Below are 22,111 nucleotides of genomic sequence, written 5' to 3'. Positions count from 1 at the left end.
GTGCTGGTTCCCTCTCACTCAGGGACATAGTTCAGCAGTTCTGCTGGGCCTGGCAATCCCAATCAACCAAGGTTTACTCAGTCTTCCCAAACTCAGACCTAGACTTCTCCAGCCACACCCAGCCAGCCTCAGGAGGCCCCACTGGTGTTTCTGTGGAACTAGCCTGGAGGTTTTTTTCATTCCAGGTGGATTAATCCCAGCCTTGGGTCTTTCTTCAGATCATCTAGGGTTGTATCAGGAGGACCCTATTCTGCCCCAAGTCTTCTTAATTTTTCACTCTGTTAACCCTGAGGCACAAATTTATTCTATTTGTAGAAGAAATCAGGAGAGCTTGAAATTTGCCAACTACTCTGCCATCTTCCCAGAATCCTCCCCAAGTCCTTAATTTTTAAAGCCTTTCACTTGACTGTACCACTTCTCCAAGCTATTAGACCTAGGTCTCTCCTCCCTTTCACTGCCCACTCCTAGATTTCACTACCTCCACTTCCTTAAATTAAAGTGCTCTACAAAGTTATCCAATTTTTAAATTCTAAATTCAATGGCCTTTTCTTAGAGCTTATCATTCTTGAGGTATCTGGTGGTAAGATAGATAGAAAACTTGCTCTGGAGTCAAGAATACCTTGAGTTCAAACAATCTCAAATACTAACTAGCTGTGTGACTATGAACAAATCATTTAATGTGTCTGCTTCAGTGTTCTCCCCTGTAAAATAGGGATAATAATGGCACCTACCTCCCAAAGTTTTTGAGGAAAAATTAGACAATATTTTTAAAAAGTGCTTAGCCCAGTGCCTGGCACAAATAAGTGCTATATTATATAAATGCTTATTCCTTTCCCTTTTCTCTCTCTCTAGCTTTTGACATTTCACTATAATCTTCTCTGAGATATGCTTTTCTCAGTTCTCCTAACTATATAACTCTTACTTCTCAAGCTTCTTTGCTGGATTGTCATCCATTTCCTTTCTACGGAAGTAGCCCTGAATTATTATGTTCTAATTCTTCTGCATCTGATCCCATGGATTCAATGATCATCTCTGTGCAGATAACTAACAAATTTATATCCAGCCAGATTTCCCTCCTGACCAGGTGATCTGACCTTCAACATATCTATCAGAATATCCCATTTTGTTGTGATTGTTCAATTGTTTTCTGTCATGTCCCATTCTTTATGATCGCATTTGAGGTTTTCTTGGCAAAGATACTTGGAGCAGTTAGCCATTTCCTTTGCCAGCTCATTTTACAGATGAAGAAACTGAGGCAGAGTTGAGTGACTGGACCAGGGTCACACAACTAGTAAGTATCTGAAGCCAGATTTGAACTCAGGGAAAGGAAGCTTCCTGATTCCAGGGCCTGAATTCTTTCCAGTGTACCATCTAGCCACTATAATATCCCATAGGCATTTTCAATTCAAGGAGTCCCAAATCCACTTCTGTTCACAATTTCTCTGTTTCTGTGGAAGTCCCATCATCTTTCCAATCAACCAACCCCAGGACCTTGGAATCATCTTCAATTCTTCTTTCTTCCCCACTCTCCATATATCCACAGTTATCAATTCCTACTGATTCTATCCCCAAAACATACACCTAACAGTTTCCTTTACTCCTCTTACACGGTTATTACTTTAACTCAGGCCCTTATCACCTTTCACTTGGAATACTATAACAGCCTCTAATTTTTCTCTTTTTCCAGTCTCTTTTCTCTCTCATCTATCCTCTACACAACCTGCTCCCATGCTCAGGGGTGGACTGGTAAAAGTTTAACAACCACCACTGTCTTTCTTGCTTTTCTTTCCCTCTGTGTCTGTCTTTGTTTCTTTGTGTATACATGTCTTTTTCTCTGTTTCTGTCTCTATGTCTCTCTCTCCCATGACGTGGACTGACACTCTTCCCTTGTCAAGAATCAGCTATTATCAGGCATAACCAATTTCCAGATTATCCTGTTTATATAAAGTGATTGTGAAAAAGGAACTCAACCTTCATTGTTTATCTCCAACATCTATGCCTCTTTAAACAATCTATGAGATACTGATTTGCATATCTTTAGACAATCTGGAACCTGGTCTGCCAAGTGCACTCCATCTGGTTCCTTGAACCCTCCTTCTGAGTTCCCATCTTTACTTCTCTTGTTTCTCTGAGAAACTTCCAATGCTGTATGTTCCCTATAAAAGATCTGCTTATATGAAGATCTTTGCTAAGTTCTTTCCAGGAGTATGCCCACTATAAGGTGTTTCTGTTTCTGTTTCTCTCTCTCTGTCTCTCTCTGTGTCTCTCTCTCTTTCTCTCTCTCTCTGTTTCTCTCTGTATCTGTGTGTGTGTGTGTCTGTCTGTCTCTTTGTCTCTTTGTTTATCTGTGTGTGTGTGTGTGTGTGTCTGTGTCTCTGTCTCTCTATCACTCTGTCTCTGTCTGTGTGTGTGTGTGTGTGTGTGTGTGTGTGTCTGTCTGTCTCTCTGTCTCTGTCTTTCTCTCTGTCCCTCTAATGGTGACTTTCTCCTCACTCAACCTAAATCTAGCCACTCGATGGTATACCCATGCCTCATGGCATATCCACTTAAAGGGATATAATGGATTATTCCAAGTTTCTTTCCTTGATAATTTTATTGATTTCCTAACTCTATTTCATATTTGCCACTTCTGATGACTTTTACTGTTTATTTCATCTGTAACCTTTTCTGCTGGATAAATTTACCTTTTGGCAAAGATAATAGCCATTGTAAATTTGTCACATGTTTATTTCAAACTATGACTTGCTTCTCTGATCTTATCAATACACACACATACCAGGACACACTTTTAAGTTTCATTTCTTACTATAACACTTTTTAGAGTCTAAACAATTAACAAAACAATAAACCAAGGACTGATTTGTAGCCTCTGCTGAAATGTAAATTTCACACTTAAATGACTCTCCAACCAATTTGAGCTGGTTTCAATCATAGCCCTGTCTAAACCAAATGTCACAGGCCAGTCCTGTGTTCCAGGAACAACAGTAGCTCCCTATTGCTGTTATGCCACAGTTCTCTTTAACTGTCCTGACTCAGTTTCCTTGTACAAGTTTCCCTTGTCTCAGTCTTCCTAATAACTCCCCTAAGCTGTAAATCTCCCTCTGGTCCATGAAGGTTGAGGACCAATTAGTCTAAGGTTATAAATTGTTAGCCCAAGCAAGATAAACAAGAGAGTAGACCTCCTGATAATCTTCTGTCCTTGAGAATTTGCAACATCCCTCTAAAATATTCCAAGATATTTCACTGACATCTTTATCTCTGGGTATTCAGACATCCTGTCTCTGGGTTTTTTTTTTTTTTTTGTTTGTTTTTTTGTTTTTTTTTTATTTATAGGCTTTTCCAGCTGGGCTTTCCTGCTCTTTCCCACTCTTTCCCTCTTCTTTGTCTCCAAAAGGCATATAAAGGTTAGAGATTCTCCATTCATTGCTGGAGAATGGCGGCTGGCGGGTGGATGCTGGACGCTGGATTCTTTGAGATGACAGTCTCCTCCAGACCTGGGACCAACATGAATTCCTTGGTCCCAGTATATCTTTATCTCTGTCTGACTGGATAATTTGAGACGAGAGTCCTGTCCAGTCAATCTTACTCTCCCATTAATAAAATATTAAAAACTCTCTAATCTCTCTCCTGCCTCAGTTTCTCCGGCATTACATTGCCTTTAAGAAAAAATATAATCCCCTCTGTTCGGCATATAAAGCCCTTCACAATCTAGATCCAACCCATCTTCTTTTTTACTCTTCTTCATTTGCTTTAAGTGAGAAACTCTGAGGATCTTTTCCTCCCAGAATGATTCTTTTGTTTTGCCTCAATCTGTATCTAGGCTTTAACTACTGAATGAGTGTTGCCCCAGACAAACAGACCTGGAAAAGACTTTAAAAGGCTAAGGTCTCCCACTGAATCCAGCATCATTCCCATCATTTTAACTTTTGTCTTGCCTCTAGATTCAGATGACTCTGGAGGAAAGAGAGGCTGATAACTTTGTACATCTGCTTTACTTAAAACCAATTCATTTGCAAGTCAAGAAATCACTCTGCTGATTCCTTTGGAAGGAAGAACCACCACCACCAATAAAAGTCATATCAACAACAATTTGTCTAGGTTCCAACCAAACTAGCCTTCCCAGAATCCCTCGCTTCTGTCAAATCACAGCACAGCTGCCACTTCCTACAGGAGGCCTTCCCCTCAAATCCCTAGCTGTTAATGATAAACAACCCTATCCAAGAAACTACTTTGCATTTACTTTATATCTTGCTTATAAATACTTATCTGTGTACCTGCCATTCAGGCAGGGACTCTTATTTTGAATCCCCAGTGCTTTGCAGAAAGCAGAGATCAATAAATGCTTGTAGAATTAAATTCTAATTCTCTAAACCAGTGACTTCCTAGACTTTACATCTTTTTGATCTTTTCCCCCAAAACACCTCCCTTTGGAGTCCTCATCAGTGCCCCAGAGCTTTTTCTTTGGCAGCTAGTTTTTGGTACTTAGAATGCAAAACAATTAGCACTCTCAAAATCCACATTTACATTTTAATTATTCCTGGCTCATAGGAACATTATACCTGCAAAGGAAATTCTAGGGAGATAGAATTTTTTTTTGGTTCTTGTAAGAAGTTCAACCCAATATAATCTAATCCAACAAGCATTTATTAAAAGCCTACTATGTGCAAGGAATGTTTATTTGGGTTTACATGGCTCTAAGCCTTTGGAAAGTTCCTTTGTTTATTGAGTTGCAGTCTTTGAAAGTAGAACGTGACTATGGTAAAGACCTTGGGAGGGGAATTTCCCTTTCTCCCTCCATCAGCCACCACCATCATCATTTTAGCTAACATTAATATAGTAACTACAATGAGTCATTTATAAAGTATTTTATAATATTATCACATTTGAATCTCACAACAAATGTAGAAGGTAGGGTTTTTTTTACATTTTTACAGATGAGGAAACTGAGGCAAACAGGTTAAATGGCTCCCCCAGAATCACACAACGAATAAGTGTCTCAGGCTGGATTTGAACTCAGGAAGATGAGTCTTCTATCTACTTCTCTTTAATGAACCACTTAGCTATAACATTGCTTTGAATACTGATGAGGTGTCAGAATGGAGGGTAAGAGATCCCTAACAGCAATGGGATCCCCTTGGTAGATGGCAGACTTTGCAAAAGAATTCACAAACCCCAATGAATACAGGCACAAGGTTTGTGGCAAAGAGTGGGTTTATTTGCACTAAGAAGGCAGCTTGCTAGGAATACAGACTTCTTAATGGGCAAGGTCCTGTCAGGACTATAACAATGAGAAGAAAATATCTTCCGCAGTGGACCACATCCTGTTAGGACTTCTGCAATGATGTCTGGGCATACAGCCCTAAATATATTGGGGCTGCTTTGATCTTTGGCCCATGAACCAGGGCCCAATCTCTGGATGAATCTGAAAGATTTGTTTTTCAATTCAATTCAATTCAAAATTGAATGAGATTACTTATTGTGGGAGTTTCCTTTATAGACATGAGGGTATCCCCTCCTAGGGGAGAGTTTGAAGCCCTGAATCAGGACCACTATCAGACATTGTATCCAGCAGGAGCAGAAATTATACATAGAGTCATTGAAGGTAAGGTAGGACTTCTAGCAATCAAAAGTCAAGAGGAGGAGAGAAGTAGAACTTGTAAGGCTGATAATCAGAGATGCTGTATCTAAAGAGAGCTGTGCGAGGTATGTACAGCTGTGAAGAGCTCTATAAAGAAAGACATCTAGCTTCTACACCACTAAAAGTTTTGAATTGTTTTTGCCATATTTATTTCCTATTATAGCATTTCATTCTTCCAACAAATACTGTATTTGCAGGAAAGTCTATCATAGGTTTATGGGAGAAAATTTTGTATGCCATCTGAAAAAATGCTTTTATTCAGAGCTAACTAGTGACTAACCATTAATGTGAAGCACACTGATGGAGGCTTGTGAGTTATGGTATTTGAAACACAAACACAAAGTTGCCAATAGAACTTAAAATAGCCGGTACCTTTGGGGAAATCAAACCAACCAAGCAAGCTGGAGGATTAGCACCCTCACCTGCTCTTCTTCCTTTCTAAAATGGATACATGTTATTTCTGGGGAAGAATTAAATATTCATTAATATAAATGGATTCTTTTTCAGATTTTCAAAACACACCCAACACCCAAATAGGTTTTTTGAGCTATTTATGTTCAAGATGCAAAATGGATTGGAAGCAGATCTGGGTGACAATTACTCTCTCAAAGTGTGTAGACATCTAAACTATCACATGCAGGACAGTAGCTGATCTGCATGAGTAAAGGAGTTTCCCCAAGGGGAGTTCCCAAAACTAAGGAAAAATTACATACATATATATATAGACCAAAAAAAAAAAAAAAAAAAGAAGAAGAAAGAAAGAAAAAGGTTGTAGTTAAGAAAACTCTTTGTAAATGAACCTCCATGCAAATAGGAGTTATCACTTCTCTTTAAGTCCTCCTTTGAAGCAGTTTCTAGTTTTGTCAGCAATGTGGACAATCGTGGCACGTCGAGAAACAGTTCATGTTTTTGTTAAGATCATGTCAAATTGTCAACAATCCATTTATATTTCATTTAGTGCATTGTAACGCAACTGTGAGTACACGGCTTTCTTGAGCATATTACACATGGAACTTCACAGTCTCTCTAAGAAAGGTTAAATTTTATATGAACAAGAAAAGATTATATAAGTAGAAACCACAGGATGATCAGAGTTCATTGTTTTAGCTTTAATAGTCTTTGTTTACTTAGCTATTTAGTCTTTTAGGCTGCTTTCATCTTTTTACCCAGTGATATCTAACCTTCCTTCCTCCAGTGTTTATCTGAAGAAAGATGATTCAGGAAAGGAAAATAAGAAAAGTGTTAACCATGGTAAAAGTGTTAACAAAGAAAGTTTGTGAATGGTTAGACCATTTATAATACATTAGACTTAAGCCTCATTTTATACACACACACACACACACACACACACTCTTTTCCCCTCCCAGTTTAGCTCCATTTTCATTTTTGCTTACAGGTTAATAAGTGGGGGGTTTTCCTTTGTCTTTATAATTATTAATTTTCTTTTATGTTTAATATCTAATAAGAAATGCATGTTATGGATTATGGTGGAGGGAGAGGGGGAAGGAAGGAGTTGGATCCTCAGAGGAAAAAGCAGTTGCTTGTCCTCCAAGGTACGAAATGATAGCAACACAAAAATTGTGAGTGGCAGTGCTCCTCTAAAACTTGTAAGCCAAAGAAGAACATTTCAGAAGGTTCTCACCAGTGTGAGTGGGCCACAATACACAGTGTGGATTTCTTTAACCAGATCAATATACTTTATAGGACTATCATGGACTTTTTTACTAAGGAGACCTGTCCCATGACATCAGCTGGCCCAAAATATGAATATTATTGGCAATGAATATCATTGGGCAGAACCTACATGATGAGATTGAGAAAAGCAATTGGCAACAATGTTGGGGTTTAGTCAAATGATTATTTCACAATGGCCATTTTCTTTGACAAAAGAGACAGTTGTTTATGAGAAGAGGTTACAGACAAAACCAAGAGATAATAGACACAAGAAATGATAAATATGGAACAGATTTGGGAGATCATATAACAATTAGCAATGGAAAAGACAACTATTTCCCCAGTAGAATTTGCACTTAACCAGGAAAAAGGAATTACTTTATGTGATGGGAATATGCCATTGATTGGCAGGCTAAATCCACTGAGGAGTTTAATACCCTAAAAGAGTCAGCTATATGGAGGAAAAATAGCATGAGGCATGGGGGAAGAGATGGGAAGGAAAACACCATGAGGGAGAACATTATGATGTACTAACCCAAAAGAATTCAGCAAAAATGACATGAGCCATGGGCAAATTTATAGGGCAAATTTAACCTCAGAAGTTTGACATAACTTGGCTTTCTGATTAGCTACAGGGAGGTGGGGTTACCCAAGATCTCCACAAAGGGTGGAACTGTAAAGTTGAGCTGATCCCCATCAGTGTCCTTCTCTGCTTGCCTCAGGGAATAATCAATTCAGAGTTTCTCTGCCAAACTAGTGACCCATCACCACATCAAAGATAAACAAGCCTATTAAGACTATGTTTGATATATTTAATCTATATCAGATTGCTTGGTGTATCTGGGAGGGGAGAGATAAGGATCGGAAGGAGAAAAATTTAGAATATAAAATCTTACAAAAATGAATGTTGAAAACTATGTTTACATGCATTTGGAAAAATAAAATATTTTTTTAAAAAAGAAAGTGGGGGGATGCAGTCCTCAGATTACAAACTTAATGTTCTTTTCACTTCGATATGTATAAATAAGCTTATGACTATATTTAAAATAAAAACCAAAATCTCTGCATTTTCCAGCCAGAAAAAAAAGAATGTGGTTGAATAAAGGAACCACAATTTCTTTTTCATGGACATACAACTATAGCTTATGTTGTAATTCTAATATAAATGTAGGCCAACACTACTTTGCATAGTTTATTATGACTGAAAGTTCATTAAATCAAAGAGGTTTGTAAAATGTGGTGTATATGTGTATAAACTCTATGAGTACTTTTTAAGACTAGGTATATGTCCTGACTTTTATTTTTTTAATGCTGATTTGATTTTGAAATTACATTATATACACATTATCTTTACTGTTCAAAATAAAGAATTTTATATTTTTAAAAGCCTGTTAGGTATTCTACACCAAAATATATTGATTCCTGATGGACCAGTTGGACAATGAGACATTATTTTCATCCAAAATAGGCATCCCCTTCCAAAGAACTTCATGAAAGTGGCAAAAATTATGCTGATGCATCTGTACAAGGTTTATGTACATAGTTACCACCAGCATTTTGACCCAGCGATCCGGCTTGCAGGAAGCTCATCTTAACACATCCTTCAAATACTTCATTTTTTTTCAGAGTTCAATTTTATTGACAGAAGAAAATTTGTCACACTCCAAGAACTAACAGAGACATAGATACACACACACACACACACACACACACACACACACACACACAAGACAGAGAGAGACAGAGAAGGAAAAAAGTTTCTAAATAGATTCCAGCTCAAAAACAGTTGGAGGCTTTATTTAACCAAAAATTCCGTTTCAGACAACATAGGGGGAAAATGGCTACCTAAAAAGCTCCTACAATCAGGCTGTATTAATCATAATAATACATAATAATGGCTAGCATTGCTGTAGCACTGTGCTAAACAGTGTGCTAAATATTCATCTCAACATTTTACAGATGAGGAAATTAAGGTCAACAGTATTGTTAAGTGACTATTTGGCCAGGGTCACAATGCTAGTAAAATGTCTGTGGCCAGATTTGAAATCATACCTTCCTGATTCAAAGTTCAGTGTTCTCTCCTCTGCTATCTAGCTATCTGGTATTCAGATTAAAACAGGAAATGATCTCACTTTTTCTTAAACTGATCAGATCACACTGGGAGTGTTGTGTCCTGGTGTATGTACTACAATTTAACCAAGACCAAAGTTAACATATTAGAGACCAACCAGAAAAAGCCAACCTGTAGGGTGATGGCTCTAAAGGCCATTCTTTGTTTTTTCCAAGTGGGAAGAATTTTTTTTTTATGTTAAACAAGTATAATTCTTCTATATTTATCATGCACAAGAAAAATCAGATCAAAAAGGAAAATAAAAGCAAGCAAACAACAACCAAAAAGATGAAAATGCTAATCTCTGATCTACATTCAGTCCCTACAATCCTTTCTCTAGTTGCAGATGGCTCTCTCCAATATAAGTCTATTGGAATTATCTCTTTGTTGAGAAGAGCCACATCCATCAGAATTGATCATCGTATAACCTTGTAACTGCTGTATACAGTGTTCTCTTGGTTCTGCTCACTTCACTTAGCATAATTCATTTAAGTCTCTACAAGCCTCTCTGAAGTCATCCCGCTGATTGTTTCTAGAAGCCATTCTTGATGAAACATAATTGAATGGTGTGAGAATATTCAGACTGGAGAAAAGATTTCTAGAGGGAAAAAAGGAGGGAGGAGAGATATCTAGTAATTGTCTTCATCCACCTAAAGTGTTGAAGAGGATAATTTCAGAAGGCTAAAGTAGGCCTAATTCATGAAGGAAAACTATAGGGAGACTTATTTTGCTTTACCCACAGAATTTCACAACAGAACTATGGAAAGGGATTTATAAAGGGGTGGAGCCGAGATGATGGAAAGAAGCCAGGAAGTTGCCTGAGCTCTCCCCAGTTTCCGTTGGAAAAAATGTTCTAAAAGAATTCTAGAGTCACAGAATGCACAAAAAGACAGGATGAAACAATTTTCTGCCCAGGACAACTTAGAAGGACTTCAGGAAAGGTCTGTCTCACTTGGGCAAAAAGGGAGTACAGCCCAGCAATGGCGGTGTCTGGGCAAGTTAATGGAAAGCTTTTAGCCACAATACAGATCAGCAACCAAGATCTCCCACAAACCTGGCTCATCAGATCAATAGCACAGAAGCCCAGCCATAGGCCTTCAGCCCCAAATGGGCAGGCAAACTGCTAGTCCCAGGAACCAGAGCACAATAGGTTCTACTAGACCCTAGTGTGGTGGGCAAACTGTAGCCTCAGAGGCCCCAGAACAGAAAGGCAGTGACTGGGCTACTAGTCCCCAGTGCAAGAAGCTTGGAAAGTGCTCTCTGTACCCCAGGAGCAGAGCTCAATTTTACAAAATGAAGAAATGATAGATAGAAAGCCACTATGGCAACTGGGAAGATGAGAAACTCAGAAAAGGGCAACAATGTCAAAATGTCTACATATGAAGCCTCAAAGGGGAATGTGACTTGGTCTCAATTCCAAAAAATTAGCTCTTAGCTCAAAAAATATTTTAAAAATCAAGTGAGAGAGGTAGAAGAAAAATTGGGAAAAGAAATTAGTTATAATCAGAGAATTATAGAAAAAAGAGTCTGAAGCACAAAAATTGACTGAAGAAAACAGCTCCTTAAAAAATAGAATTCTTCAAAAGGTAAGAAAACAATGTCTTTACATATAGAATTGCCAAATGGAAAAGGCAGTACAAAAGCTAACTGAAGAAAATAATTCCTTAAAAATTAGAAATGTGCAAATGTAAATTAATGACTCTACAAGATACCAAGAATCAGTCAAACAAAATCAAATTAATGAAAAAAAAAATAGAAGAAAATGTGAACTATTTGATTGGGGGGGGAGGGAGAGGGGAAAGAAACTGACCTGGAAAGTCCAGGAGAGATTTAAATTTAAATTTAATTTAAGAACTTTCTAAGAAAAAATCTCCAAGGCCTATGGATTTACAAGTGAATTCTACCAAACATTTAAAGAACAACTAATTACAATACTATATATAAATCATTTGGAAAAAATGGGCAAAGAAGGTGTCCCATCTAATTCTTTTTATGATACAATTGTGGTGTTAATACTTAAACCAGGAAGAGCAAAAACAGAGAAAGAAAATTATAGACCAATTTCCTTAATGAATATTAATGCAGAAATTTAAAATAAAATATTCAAAAAGAGTTTACAGCAATTTATCACCAGGAGAATATATAATGACCAGGTGGGATTTATACCACAAATACAAGCTGGTTTAATGTTAAGAAAGCTATTTATATAATTGACCATATCAAAAACAAAACCAACAGAAATCACATAATTATCTCAATAGATGCAGAAAAAGCTTTTGACAAAATACAGCACCTTGGGGAAGCTAGATGGAACAGTAAATGGAATACCAGCTCTGAAACCAGGAGGACCTAAATTCAAATTCGACTTAAAACACTTAATACTTGCTAGCTGAGTGACCCGAGGCAAGTCATTGACCCCAATTGCCTCACCCCCCCCCCCAAAAAAAATCAGAACACATTCCTATTAAAAATACCAGAGAGCAAAAGAATAAAAGGAGATTTTCTGAAAATGACAAGTACTATCAGAAAGTATTATCTGTAATGGAGATAAGTTTAGATCATCCCAATAAGATCAGGGGTGATGCAAGGATGCCCATTAACACTACTATTATTCATTATTGTGTGGAATGGAGAGATAAAATGAAGAACTTACATGAATGTTTAAATTCTTTTTCTGTATTTTTTATTATTCTATTATTATCTCTGTAACCTGCATAAGTACGGTGTGTGCAAGCCAATATTTACTCAAAACTAGATATATTTACTTAATCAGAAATGATGACATTTATCCTTGTTCAATGTTATGAATATTTAGATTATTATTATTATTAGATAATATAATATCATCTAATACAATATAATATTATTAGATTATTAAATGCCATAATCATTTCTACCCAAATAAAATCAGATCTAAATAACTAGAAAAATATCAATTGTTCATGTGTAGGCCAAACTAATATAATAAAAATGACAATTCTATCTAAATTAATTTATTTATTCAGTGCTACACCAATCAAACTACTAAAAGATATTTTATAGAGCAAGAAAAGAACAAAATTCATCTAGAAGAATAAAAAGTCAAAAATATCAAGGAAATTTTGTCCTGATTCTTCTTGCACTACAATGACTAAAATGGAAATGTTAAACATTATTATATTTGTATAGCCTATATCAGATTGCTTGCTATCTTGGGGAAGGAGGAAGAAAAGGAGAAAGGGAGAAAAATTTGGAACTCAAAATCTTACAAAAATGAATGTTGAAATTTATCTTTACATGTTATAATGGGGGAAAAAATCCTATTGTGCAAAAAAAAAAAAAAAAGGAAATCAAAGGAATTACTGAAAAAATGCAAAGAAAGGTGGTCTCTCCATATCAGATCTAAAATAAAATCATAAAGAACATCAAAATTATTTGGTATTAGTTAAAAAATACGTGGAATAGTTCAGGTATACAAGACAAAGTAGAAAATGACTGTGGTAATTTACTGTTTGATAAACCAAGGACTCCAGCTACAGGAATAAAAATTCACTATTTGAGAAAAACTGCTGGGAAAACTGGAAAATAGTATGACAGAGACTAGGTGTTGACCAACATCTAACACCTTACAACAAGAAAGTCAAAATAAGTATATGACTTAGGCATAAAGCATGATACCACCAACAAATTAGGGCAGCAAAGAATAGTTCAGCTGTCAGATCTATGGAGAGAAGAATTTATGACCAAACAGGAGGTAAAGAACATTGTGCAAAGCAAAATGGATAATTTTGATTACATTAAATTAAAAAGATTTTGCACAAACAAAACCTATGCAACCAAGATTAGAAAGAAAGTAAAAAAAAAAAAAAAAAAAAAAGGGGGAAACAATGTTTAGGGAAAAGTAAAGGATTTACAGTGAAAGGGGTTGGAGAAAAGGACTTCTAGTGATAGTGGGCGAAGTTTCTCCACACTACCATGCTCATCATTTTGTTTTCATCTTCCTATTTTGTTGCTGCCCTTCTGCCATTTTCTGCCTTACCTCCAGAGCCAACCACGGAGACTTGTACTCCTCACTTTTAAGAGTTCACTATCTCTAAATCTCCAGGCACTCTAGGCTACAGAACTCCTCCCACTCCCCTGCCAATCTGTTGCTTTGCCTCCTACCCCCACTCAGAATCCCCACTGGGTTCTCAGTACAATTTCATGAGTCATCAGAAAGAAGAACTGAGTTACAAGGGAAACCACACCCAAAGAGCCTTCAAATAACAATTTAGAAAGGGGCTGAAGACGGTGGTCAGAAGTCAGCATATCAAATTTTATCATTTTAGTTCTACTATTAAAAGTTATATTTGTTGCTGGGAATTCTCCTTCCTTCTTCAGTTTTCAATTCACAAGACTTGAGCTGGCTTGTGGCCATCTGTAAATGGTAAATGTGGGTGTAGAATGGATTTGCAGCAGAAGCAACCACTTAGATATATCAAAGGGGACTAGCTATTTAAGTGTCAAGTCAAGCACTTATCAAGCACCTACTACATAAAGTTAGATACCATGCTGAATAGTGAGGGTTGGAAGTTGGGTATAAAAGAGTCCTAACTCACACTGGAATGCAGGGAAAAATATGCAAACAACTATTTTTGCATGATTCAGTGATTTACCTAAGTTCATACAATTAGTAAGTGTCTGAACTCAGGACTTCCTGGCTCAAAAAACAAGACATAGAATGAATCAGAGGTCTCAGAGGGAAGGCAGAGATTAATATCTATGTCTTGATAGAGCTCTGCCATTTTTTAATTTACTAAAACCAACCCAGGTGCTACAATGAATGGAGTACTGAGACAGGAAGACTTTAGTTCAAATCTAGATCCAGATACTGGGCAAGTCACTTCACCTTTGTTTTCCTCAGTTTCCTCAAATGTAAATAGAGATAATAACAACTATCTGAAAGGTTATAAGGATGAAATGAAATCATATTTGCAAAAGAAAAATCCAGGTATACTATTCACATGCACCTCTTTTTAAATTATATCCCCAGTATCTTAAACATAAGAAAAAAATAATTCTAAAATGGAACTGGCTCTTGGAAATATTCAAGTTCAATCCTCTTGCTTTACAGATGAAGAAAGGGGCTTTAAAGATTTATCCAAGGCCACACATAGAATAGAGGTCATATTTGAACCCAGGTTCCCAGAATCCACTGTACCACACCACCCCTCAATAAAAATATATTGTATTAATAGATAGCCCTCTACTTCCAGGCCCATTATAAACACCTTCAAGGCAAGATTTGGGTTAGTTCATTTTTGTTATTTTTTAAAAATCATCTACATTTTCAAATATTTCCCTCTTCCACCTTCTTGATAAACTAAGTGGCTCAGTGGATAGAGAACCAGGTCTGGACTCAGGAAGTCCTAAGTTCAGATCTGACATCAGATATTTACCGTGATCTTGGGCAAGTCACTAAACTGTTTGCCTCAGTTTCCTCATCTGTAAAATGAACTAGAGAAAGAAACGGCAAATCATTCCAATATCTGCCAAGAAAATCCTAAATGGAGTCACAAAGAGCTGGATGTGACTGAAATGACTGAACCTATTTAAAGAATAGGATTAGGATTCCTACTTATAGAATCATTTTTTATCACATAGAATTTTTTAAAATGTGGCTGGAGAGGAAAGAGAACAGTTCAACAAAACTCACTAAGAGTACATGAATATTCTATACCCAGAGCTCCCCACCTCTGCAAAGCAGAGAAAGGGGGCACATTTTCCCCTCTTTTCTCCGGGCCCTAGCATAGCCATTACAATTACACTACATTCAGGACTTTCCGTGTCCCAAATGGGATCTTTTCATTTACAGGGTTATAATTATGGTGTATGTATTTTATTGATTGCATATTAAATGTCCTCCTGTCAGTCAACTAGGATTTCTTAAGTAAGCACTGCCCTGAGAGTTTACAGTTAAGTCAGCTAGATGTCAAAGCAGATAGAGGATAGGTCTGGAGTCCAGAAAACCCCATTCAAATCTAGCCTTCATCCACTTTGTGACTGAGCAAGTCATTTAACCTCTGACTGGCTCAGTTTCCTCAACTGTAAAATGGGATAATAAAGACACCTATCCACTTTGATTCTTGTGAGAATCAAGGGAGATACTTATGAAGCACTTAGCAACAGTCCCTGGCTCATAGTAGGCGTTTCATTAATATTTATTACCATCTCCCCTTCCTCAAACTGCCAGGCACTAGTACAGATCCGTGAGAGCTGGTAATAGTACACAGAAAGCACTAAATAAATGCTTCTTAGTTCGAATTGAATTGGTAGGGAAATGACTTCATCAGAGTATAAAGGCAGGCTGTGATAGGGACTATTATGAATTCCTTCTACAACTTGCAAAAACAAAATGTAGCACACTATTATCAGGACAGCACAGTCCAGGCTGCCTGCCACAACCCACATGTCACAGTTCTTTCTCCACTTTCCCCGGATCTCAGTTTCAGCTTAGAACTTTTTTCAGGGAGGAAGGACTTTGGGCTCTCAATTAATGTGACCCTAGAAAAAGCAGAGGGCTGACTTAAAAGAGCAAAAAGCAAAAGGGGGAAAAGGAAACAGGAAGTATGAACCAAGGGCCAGGGACAAGTTTCTATGAGTTTATTAAAATTTTTTCCTGAATAGCTGGTTCTGAGCATGATTCCAAAATATAAATTTCCAGTAATTTTTGGTTCCCTGGAAATCATTTTGATGGACAACATCCATTTAGAAGAGATAACTAACCAGAGATCCTTGAACTTTAAAAATATTTTGATAACTTGAGAAAGTATAATTAGTTTCCTTTGTAATACTGTATATTTTATTTTATGCATTTAAAACCATTATTCTAGTAAAGAATATTGGGGCAACTAGGTGGCTCGGTGGATACAAGGCCAAATTTGGAGTCAGGAAAATCCATCTTTCTAAGTTCAAATCCAATCCCAGATACTAAATAGCTGGGGCAAGTTACTTAAGGAAATGACAGTCCATTAGATTATCTCTACTCGCTAAACCCCAATTGGAGTCAGGAAGAATTAGACATGACTGAACAACAATGGATGTTTTGCAAAACAATTTAATAAATATTCTCTGTTTTACTGTTCAAAAAAGCAGAAAGATCATCATAATAAAATTTACTAAAAAGTAAAACAGAGCAATAAGACAGACATCCTTGAATCAGTTTCTCAAAAAACCAAAATGGCCAGGAAAACCTAGGTGCTTCACTAATCTACTTAAAATGTTCATCAAAATCCCTCTCTCATTAGAGTATCTTTTCTAGGAAAATGCTACATTCCAGGTGGCTCTCAAATAAGGCACCTCATACCCATGACATAGTTGGAGACATTTAAAAAGTGGGTCCAGTAATAGTAGCTAGTAGGATTCAGAGCTAGTGGACTGACAATGGAACAGGAAGGGAATGCTTTGATGAATACTTCAGTGCTCCACATGTATTTTCCTGTTCAGTACTATCAATAACTTAGATGAAGATACAGCCATAGTGTGTGATTAGCAAATGTTTGTTGGTTGACTGGTTGCTAAGACATTTACAGAGGACCCTGAGGTGTGAGGTGTGTAAGATATACTAGATAACAGTCAAAATTCATTAGATTTACAGCAAGAAAAGACCTTAGAAAGGTTATCAAGTTAAACTCCTTCATTTTATAGATGGAAAACTGAGGAACAAAGAGATTTAATGATTTGCACAAGTTCAAACAACTAGTAAGTGTCCAGGGGCAAATCTCAAACCTAGATGTTCAAGTGGAGCATCCTATTCGTTAGTTATCCTGCTTTATTTCAGAAAGAAATAAAAGTAGCTGCATTTTAATGAATCTTAAAAGGGTCTGTAAAAGATGAGAAACATCTGGTTTAAGAAAAGTTCATTTGAAAAGGATCTGAGAATTTTAAAAGGTCACAGACTGGTAGTAGGTGGTACAATAGGTAGAGCAACTGGCCCTTGAATCAGGATAACCCCAGTTCAAATATGACCTCAAATACTTAGGCTGTAAGGCCCTGAACAAGTGATTTAACCACATTGACTAGAAAAAAAGAAGGAAAAAAGTCATAAACTCAGCAAGAACAAGGGAGCTTTTTTTTTTTTTTTTTTTTTTTTAAAGGCCATAAACTCAGTGGAAACATGATGAAGCTGCTTTTTTAAAAAAGTCACAAATTCAGAGTAAACACAATGAAACCGCTTTTTAAAAAAAGTCACAAATTCAGTGGGAGCATGATGAAGCTGCTTTAAAAAATGTTACCAACTCAGTGGAAATATGATGAAGCTGCTTTTTTTTTTTTTTTTTTTAAGTTGCAAGTTCAGTGGGAGCAATGGTGAAATGCTTTTCTAAAAAGTCACAAATTCAGTGGGAGCAAGGATGAAGCTGCTTTTTAAGTCACAAACTCAGTGTAAACATAGTGAAAATGCTTTTTTAAAAAAGTCACAAATTCAGTAAGAGCATGATGAAGCTGTTTCCTTTTTTTTTAAGTCACAAACTCAGGGGAAATATAATGAAGCTTTTTTTTTTTTAAGTCACAAGTTCAGCGAGAGCAATGTTGAAACTGCTTCTAAAAAAAAAAAAAGGCCCAAATTCAAGGGGAGCAATGGTAAAGCTGCTTTAAAAAAAAAGACCCTAAATCTTGAACCAAATTAATAGATGCATATTGTTCTGATGTCAACAATCATCCTATTGTACTGAGGATCAGTCAATCCACATCTGGAAAACCATTTTCTGTTTTGGTGTAATTGTGGTCTATTTTGATGCCACATTTAAAAGGTACTAAGTCTATGCAGAAAGTGAAAATTAGAACTATGATGAAACCCTACTGCACACACACACACACACACACACACACACACACACACACAAAATGATGAAAAAAGTAAGCATATTTCACTTAATAAAGGCAATGGGTAAGAAAGAGGTCTATCTTCAAATATTCAAAGAGTTGGAAATAGAAAAAGGAGACTTCTCTGTTGTTCCAAAGAATACAATTAGGGTTTTTGGACTTCTGGGAAGAAAATGCTAAATTAACATAAGGAATTTTCTAAGTTTTAGAAATTTATTTTGAGCTGTTTTTTGTTTCCCCACCCCAGGGTAACTAGGTGGTGAAATGAATAGAGCACCAGCCAGTAGAACACCAGGCCTTGAATCCGGAAAATCCCAGTTCAAGTGGGACCTCACATATTTACTAGCTGTGGGAACCTGGGCAAGTCAGTTAACCCTGATTGTTCATCTGTTAAATGGACTTAATAAAAACACTTAACTCCCAAGGTCAAAAACAACTGGGACAGTCCCTAAGACAAAAAAAGCTATTTTTTTTTTCCCTTTTGTGACCTGTGGGGAACCATAGAAGACTTTCCAGCTCCAGAATGACTTGGTTTAGGGGCATCTCTGGTATGGATGAATTGGAAAGTGGAAAAAACTGAAGGGAACTGATTATTGCAATGTAATAAACATCTATTAAATAATAAGAGGCAAACTGTGAGTACCCTAACTCAAAGGGAAACCACAGATATGGAGGAAAGGAGGAAGTTAAGCCCCTCCAAGATATTCTAATGGTTTGCAAATCATTTTGTCTTTGGTTTTCTTCCCACTCCTTACCACTACCACCCTCCCCTAGACAGCAAGTAATTCAGTATAGATTAAACAGGTAATTTCATTTCTCAAGAAGCTGTAGACGGCTCGTGAACAAAAGCCGAAGTGAAAGATTCCTTAAAACTTTCTGAAAACACTGCCCAGTTTTGAAAGGAAGAGTGATTGAAGTTGGGGGTGGGGAGAAGGGAGGGAAGGAAGATGAAAGGGGAAGGAGCAGGTGGAATAAAATAAAACTTGATCAAGTTCAAGTGAGCATAAACTTGGAGGTTTCCTTACCTAAAAAAAAAAAAGTTCTGAATGTAGACATGGGAGAAGGAGGACTAGAGGGAGATTCTGTTGACTGGGAGGACAGAATGGCAGAAAGAATGAGGCAATAATTGTATGAGAGGGAGCGGGAGATCTCTGAGAGCAAACCATCACTCTGGCATTTATTTTTCTTAGGTTCTACTCAAACTATTCTGGATCCTGGCCAATAGGCAGTTCGAGCGACGCGTCTCTCCTAATTTTCCCGAAATTCCCGTACCCCACCACTCTTCCCAGTGTGTTCATCGCCGAAGAGCACCTCCCTTCTCCCCATGAGCGACTGTCCCCGGGGTCCCCAGAGTATCGATGGATGGGCGTAGTCTCAGTCGACTTTCTAACGCAATTTCTCGAGACCGCGGCCGACCAGAAAGTTAGGCCAGAGCTCCCACTTACCGAAATACCCGATCAGAACACTTGCCAGTAGGATCTTTGCCTTCCAAAAGTTCGTCGCCATAGAGTCGCGGATCTAGACGCAGAAGTGGAGCTGGGCGCTCTGAGAGAGGCAGCTGGGGCTTCTGAAAGAGGCGAGAGGAAACTAACTTTCTCCGCCCTAAGGACCTATTCCAAGACACTCCTATCTCCTCCTTGTCCTTCCTTCCCCTTTCACTCCAACCTACCTACGTAGCTCCAAGGTCCCTTCTCTAATTCTGGGCTTCCCCCACCCCTTTACTTCCCTCTTCCCCTGAGTTCTAGGGTCGGCTTACCCCAAATGAGGTACGTGGTTAAAAAGAAGTCTGGCACTTGTTTCTGGGCTCATGCAAAGTTGTTTTTAGAATACACCACTGATGAAAACTGTCCCTCAGTTTAAGTGGGGACTTTGCGGCGCAGAAGTTCGGGGGGATGCTGATTAGGAAGCACAAAAAGGCACCGAGGAAGCCGGGGGCGGGGTTTGCCCCGGGTCAATAGCACGGATCCGTTAGTGGACTTGAGATTTTGGGCTGGATTAATCTCCCGCCGTTTTGTTTTAAATTGGGAGGGGAGGGGAGGGGAGAAACACCGGGAGAGGAGCTACTTTTATTTTATGGATGAGTATCAGTCACAACGGAAAAGCAACCACAATTCTACTTCAGTCCAACTCTTAAAAAAAAAAAAAGTCTTCCGCCTTTTGTCTGTGCCTTGAAATCGCACTCTAATTAACCCTTGCAGTACTTCGGGTTCTCGCAGCTTCCCTGACGGGAGATTCAAATTCTCATCTCTCTTCTCTAAGACAATTTCTTCACCTTTCTCTAACGCATCCTCTTGCTATCTCAGGGCCCTTGAGGGTCCTCACTCTAAAGGCCCTAAATGTCTGCGCTATGGCTAGCCAAGTCCCACCTCTCCTACCCCTAACTCTGGCCACACTGGATCCCTGCTGTATATACAAACTACTACCAACCTCAGCTGGCTCATGTCCAATGACATCAGCCGTTCGTTTGTCAAGTACCCATCCTGCTTTGCTTTCCCCTGTTACTGTGCCCACTGGAGCAATGGTCCATTACACGACTACTCCTCCATTCTTTTCCTCTCTCCCAAGTTTTGAAATTAATCATGGCTTTTCCTCTGTCCATCCTACCCCACTCCCAATACACTCAATTCTTGACTGTCCTATCCAGGTCTTTATATACTTTCTCCTGACACTAGTCACACTGCTGTAATAGTCCTGCTTCTGATCCTTATAAACATTTCTAGCTCCTTCTTCTGCCCCATCATTTAACAACCTCTGCTTGGGAGAATCTAAGTCAAATCAAGAAGCATTTCTTAAGTGATAGACATTGTGCTAAGAAATGAAAATACAAACACAATGTAAGGGGTAAGGGAAGAAGGAACCTGCTCAAAGAGTAAAGGATACGGCCCAGAGAGGTATAAACAAATTAACATGGCTGGCCTCTTCTTTAAAATGGAGGATGTAGAAGGAAATGACTAATCCATGGAAGGGACAATAGGAGTAGAAAGATCTTTCCAGATGAGAAGGCTTATTGGTATATGGTAACGAGAAATTCAGAGAATCAGTAATGGAGAGAAATGAAGGAATGAACCCATCTAGATATAATGCCCTATACAGATCCTTTTGCCAATAGTTGGTCAAAAAGGTTTTGAGGGTCAGTGTAGTAAAAGGCAGAGAGTGCTGGAGTCCAGAAGACCTAGCTACTAGCTAACTGACTTTGGGCAAATGATTTAATTTTTCTGGACTCCAATTTCTTTATCTGTAAAATAAGTCAATAGGGCTCAATCTCTAGGCCTCCTCCTACTCATCCTGTATTTGTTATCCTCTCTTTCTGAAGGAGTTAAATAGCTGGATCACCACCCCAACAACTTCTTTTCTACTTGACAACTTTTAATATACAGGTTGATGTCCCCTTAAACAACCTGGTTTCCCAGTTCACCAGCATCCTCAGTCAAGTCCCATGATTTGTGAAAACTCTTCTCTCAGCACTATATATAGCCATATACTTAGCAATCTGGTAGGCAGATTACAATTCTTGTCTGAACTTCATCCCTCTTTTCTTGTTTCCTTGTGCTTCAATCTGCCTAAATCTACCCTTTTTTTTATTATAATAACTTTTTATTGACAGAACCCATGCCAGAGTAATTTTTACATTATCTCTTGCACTCACTTGTTCCGATTTTTCCCCTCCTTCCCTTCACCCCCCTCCCCCCCCCCCCCCCCCCCCGCCAGATGGCAAGCAATCCTATATATGTTAAATATGTTGTAGTATATCTAAATACAATAGATGTATGCAGAACCAAACAGTTCTCTTGTTGCACAGAGAGAATTGGATTCAGAAGGTAGAAATAATCCAGGAAGAAAAACAAAAA

At 37.9% G+C, this 22,111-nt stretch overlaps 1 protein-coding gene across 1 annotated transcript in view; it reads right to left on the bottom strand.

Moving 5' to 3' along the window:
• CD58 (CD58 molecule) overlaps positions 1-20,827 on the bottom strand; it is a 78,930-nt gene extending 58,103 nt beyond the window's left edge. Inside the window, exons 1-2 of the mRNA XM_051992925.1 lie at positions 20,020-20,827; positions 19,709-19,830 (exon numbers count right to left, since the gene is read on the bottom strand). Of these exons, the coding sequence (XP_051848885.1) occupies positions 19,709-19,769 (61 nt within the window). The 5' untranslated portion in view covers positions 19,770-19,830; positions 20,020-20,827. The remainder of the gene's footprint in view (positions 1-19,708; positions 19,831-20,019) is intronic.
• Between the last annotated feature and the right edge of the window lie 1,284 nt (positions 20,828-22,111).

Source organism: Antechinus flavipes, chromosome 4 (assembly GCF_016432865.1).
Source record: "Antechinus flavipes isolate AdamAnt ecotype Samford, QLD, Australia chromosome 4, AdamAnt_v2, whole genome shotgun sequence".
In the NCBI taxonomy this organism is placed as follows: domain Eukaryota; kingdom Metazoa; phylum Chordata; class Mammalia; order Dasyuromorphia; family Dasyuridae; genus Antechinus; species Antechinus flavipes.
The sequence above is the reverse complement of the archived record's forward strand: the minus strand, read 5'-3'. Positions and strand labels throughout refer to the sequence as shown.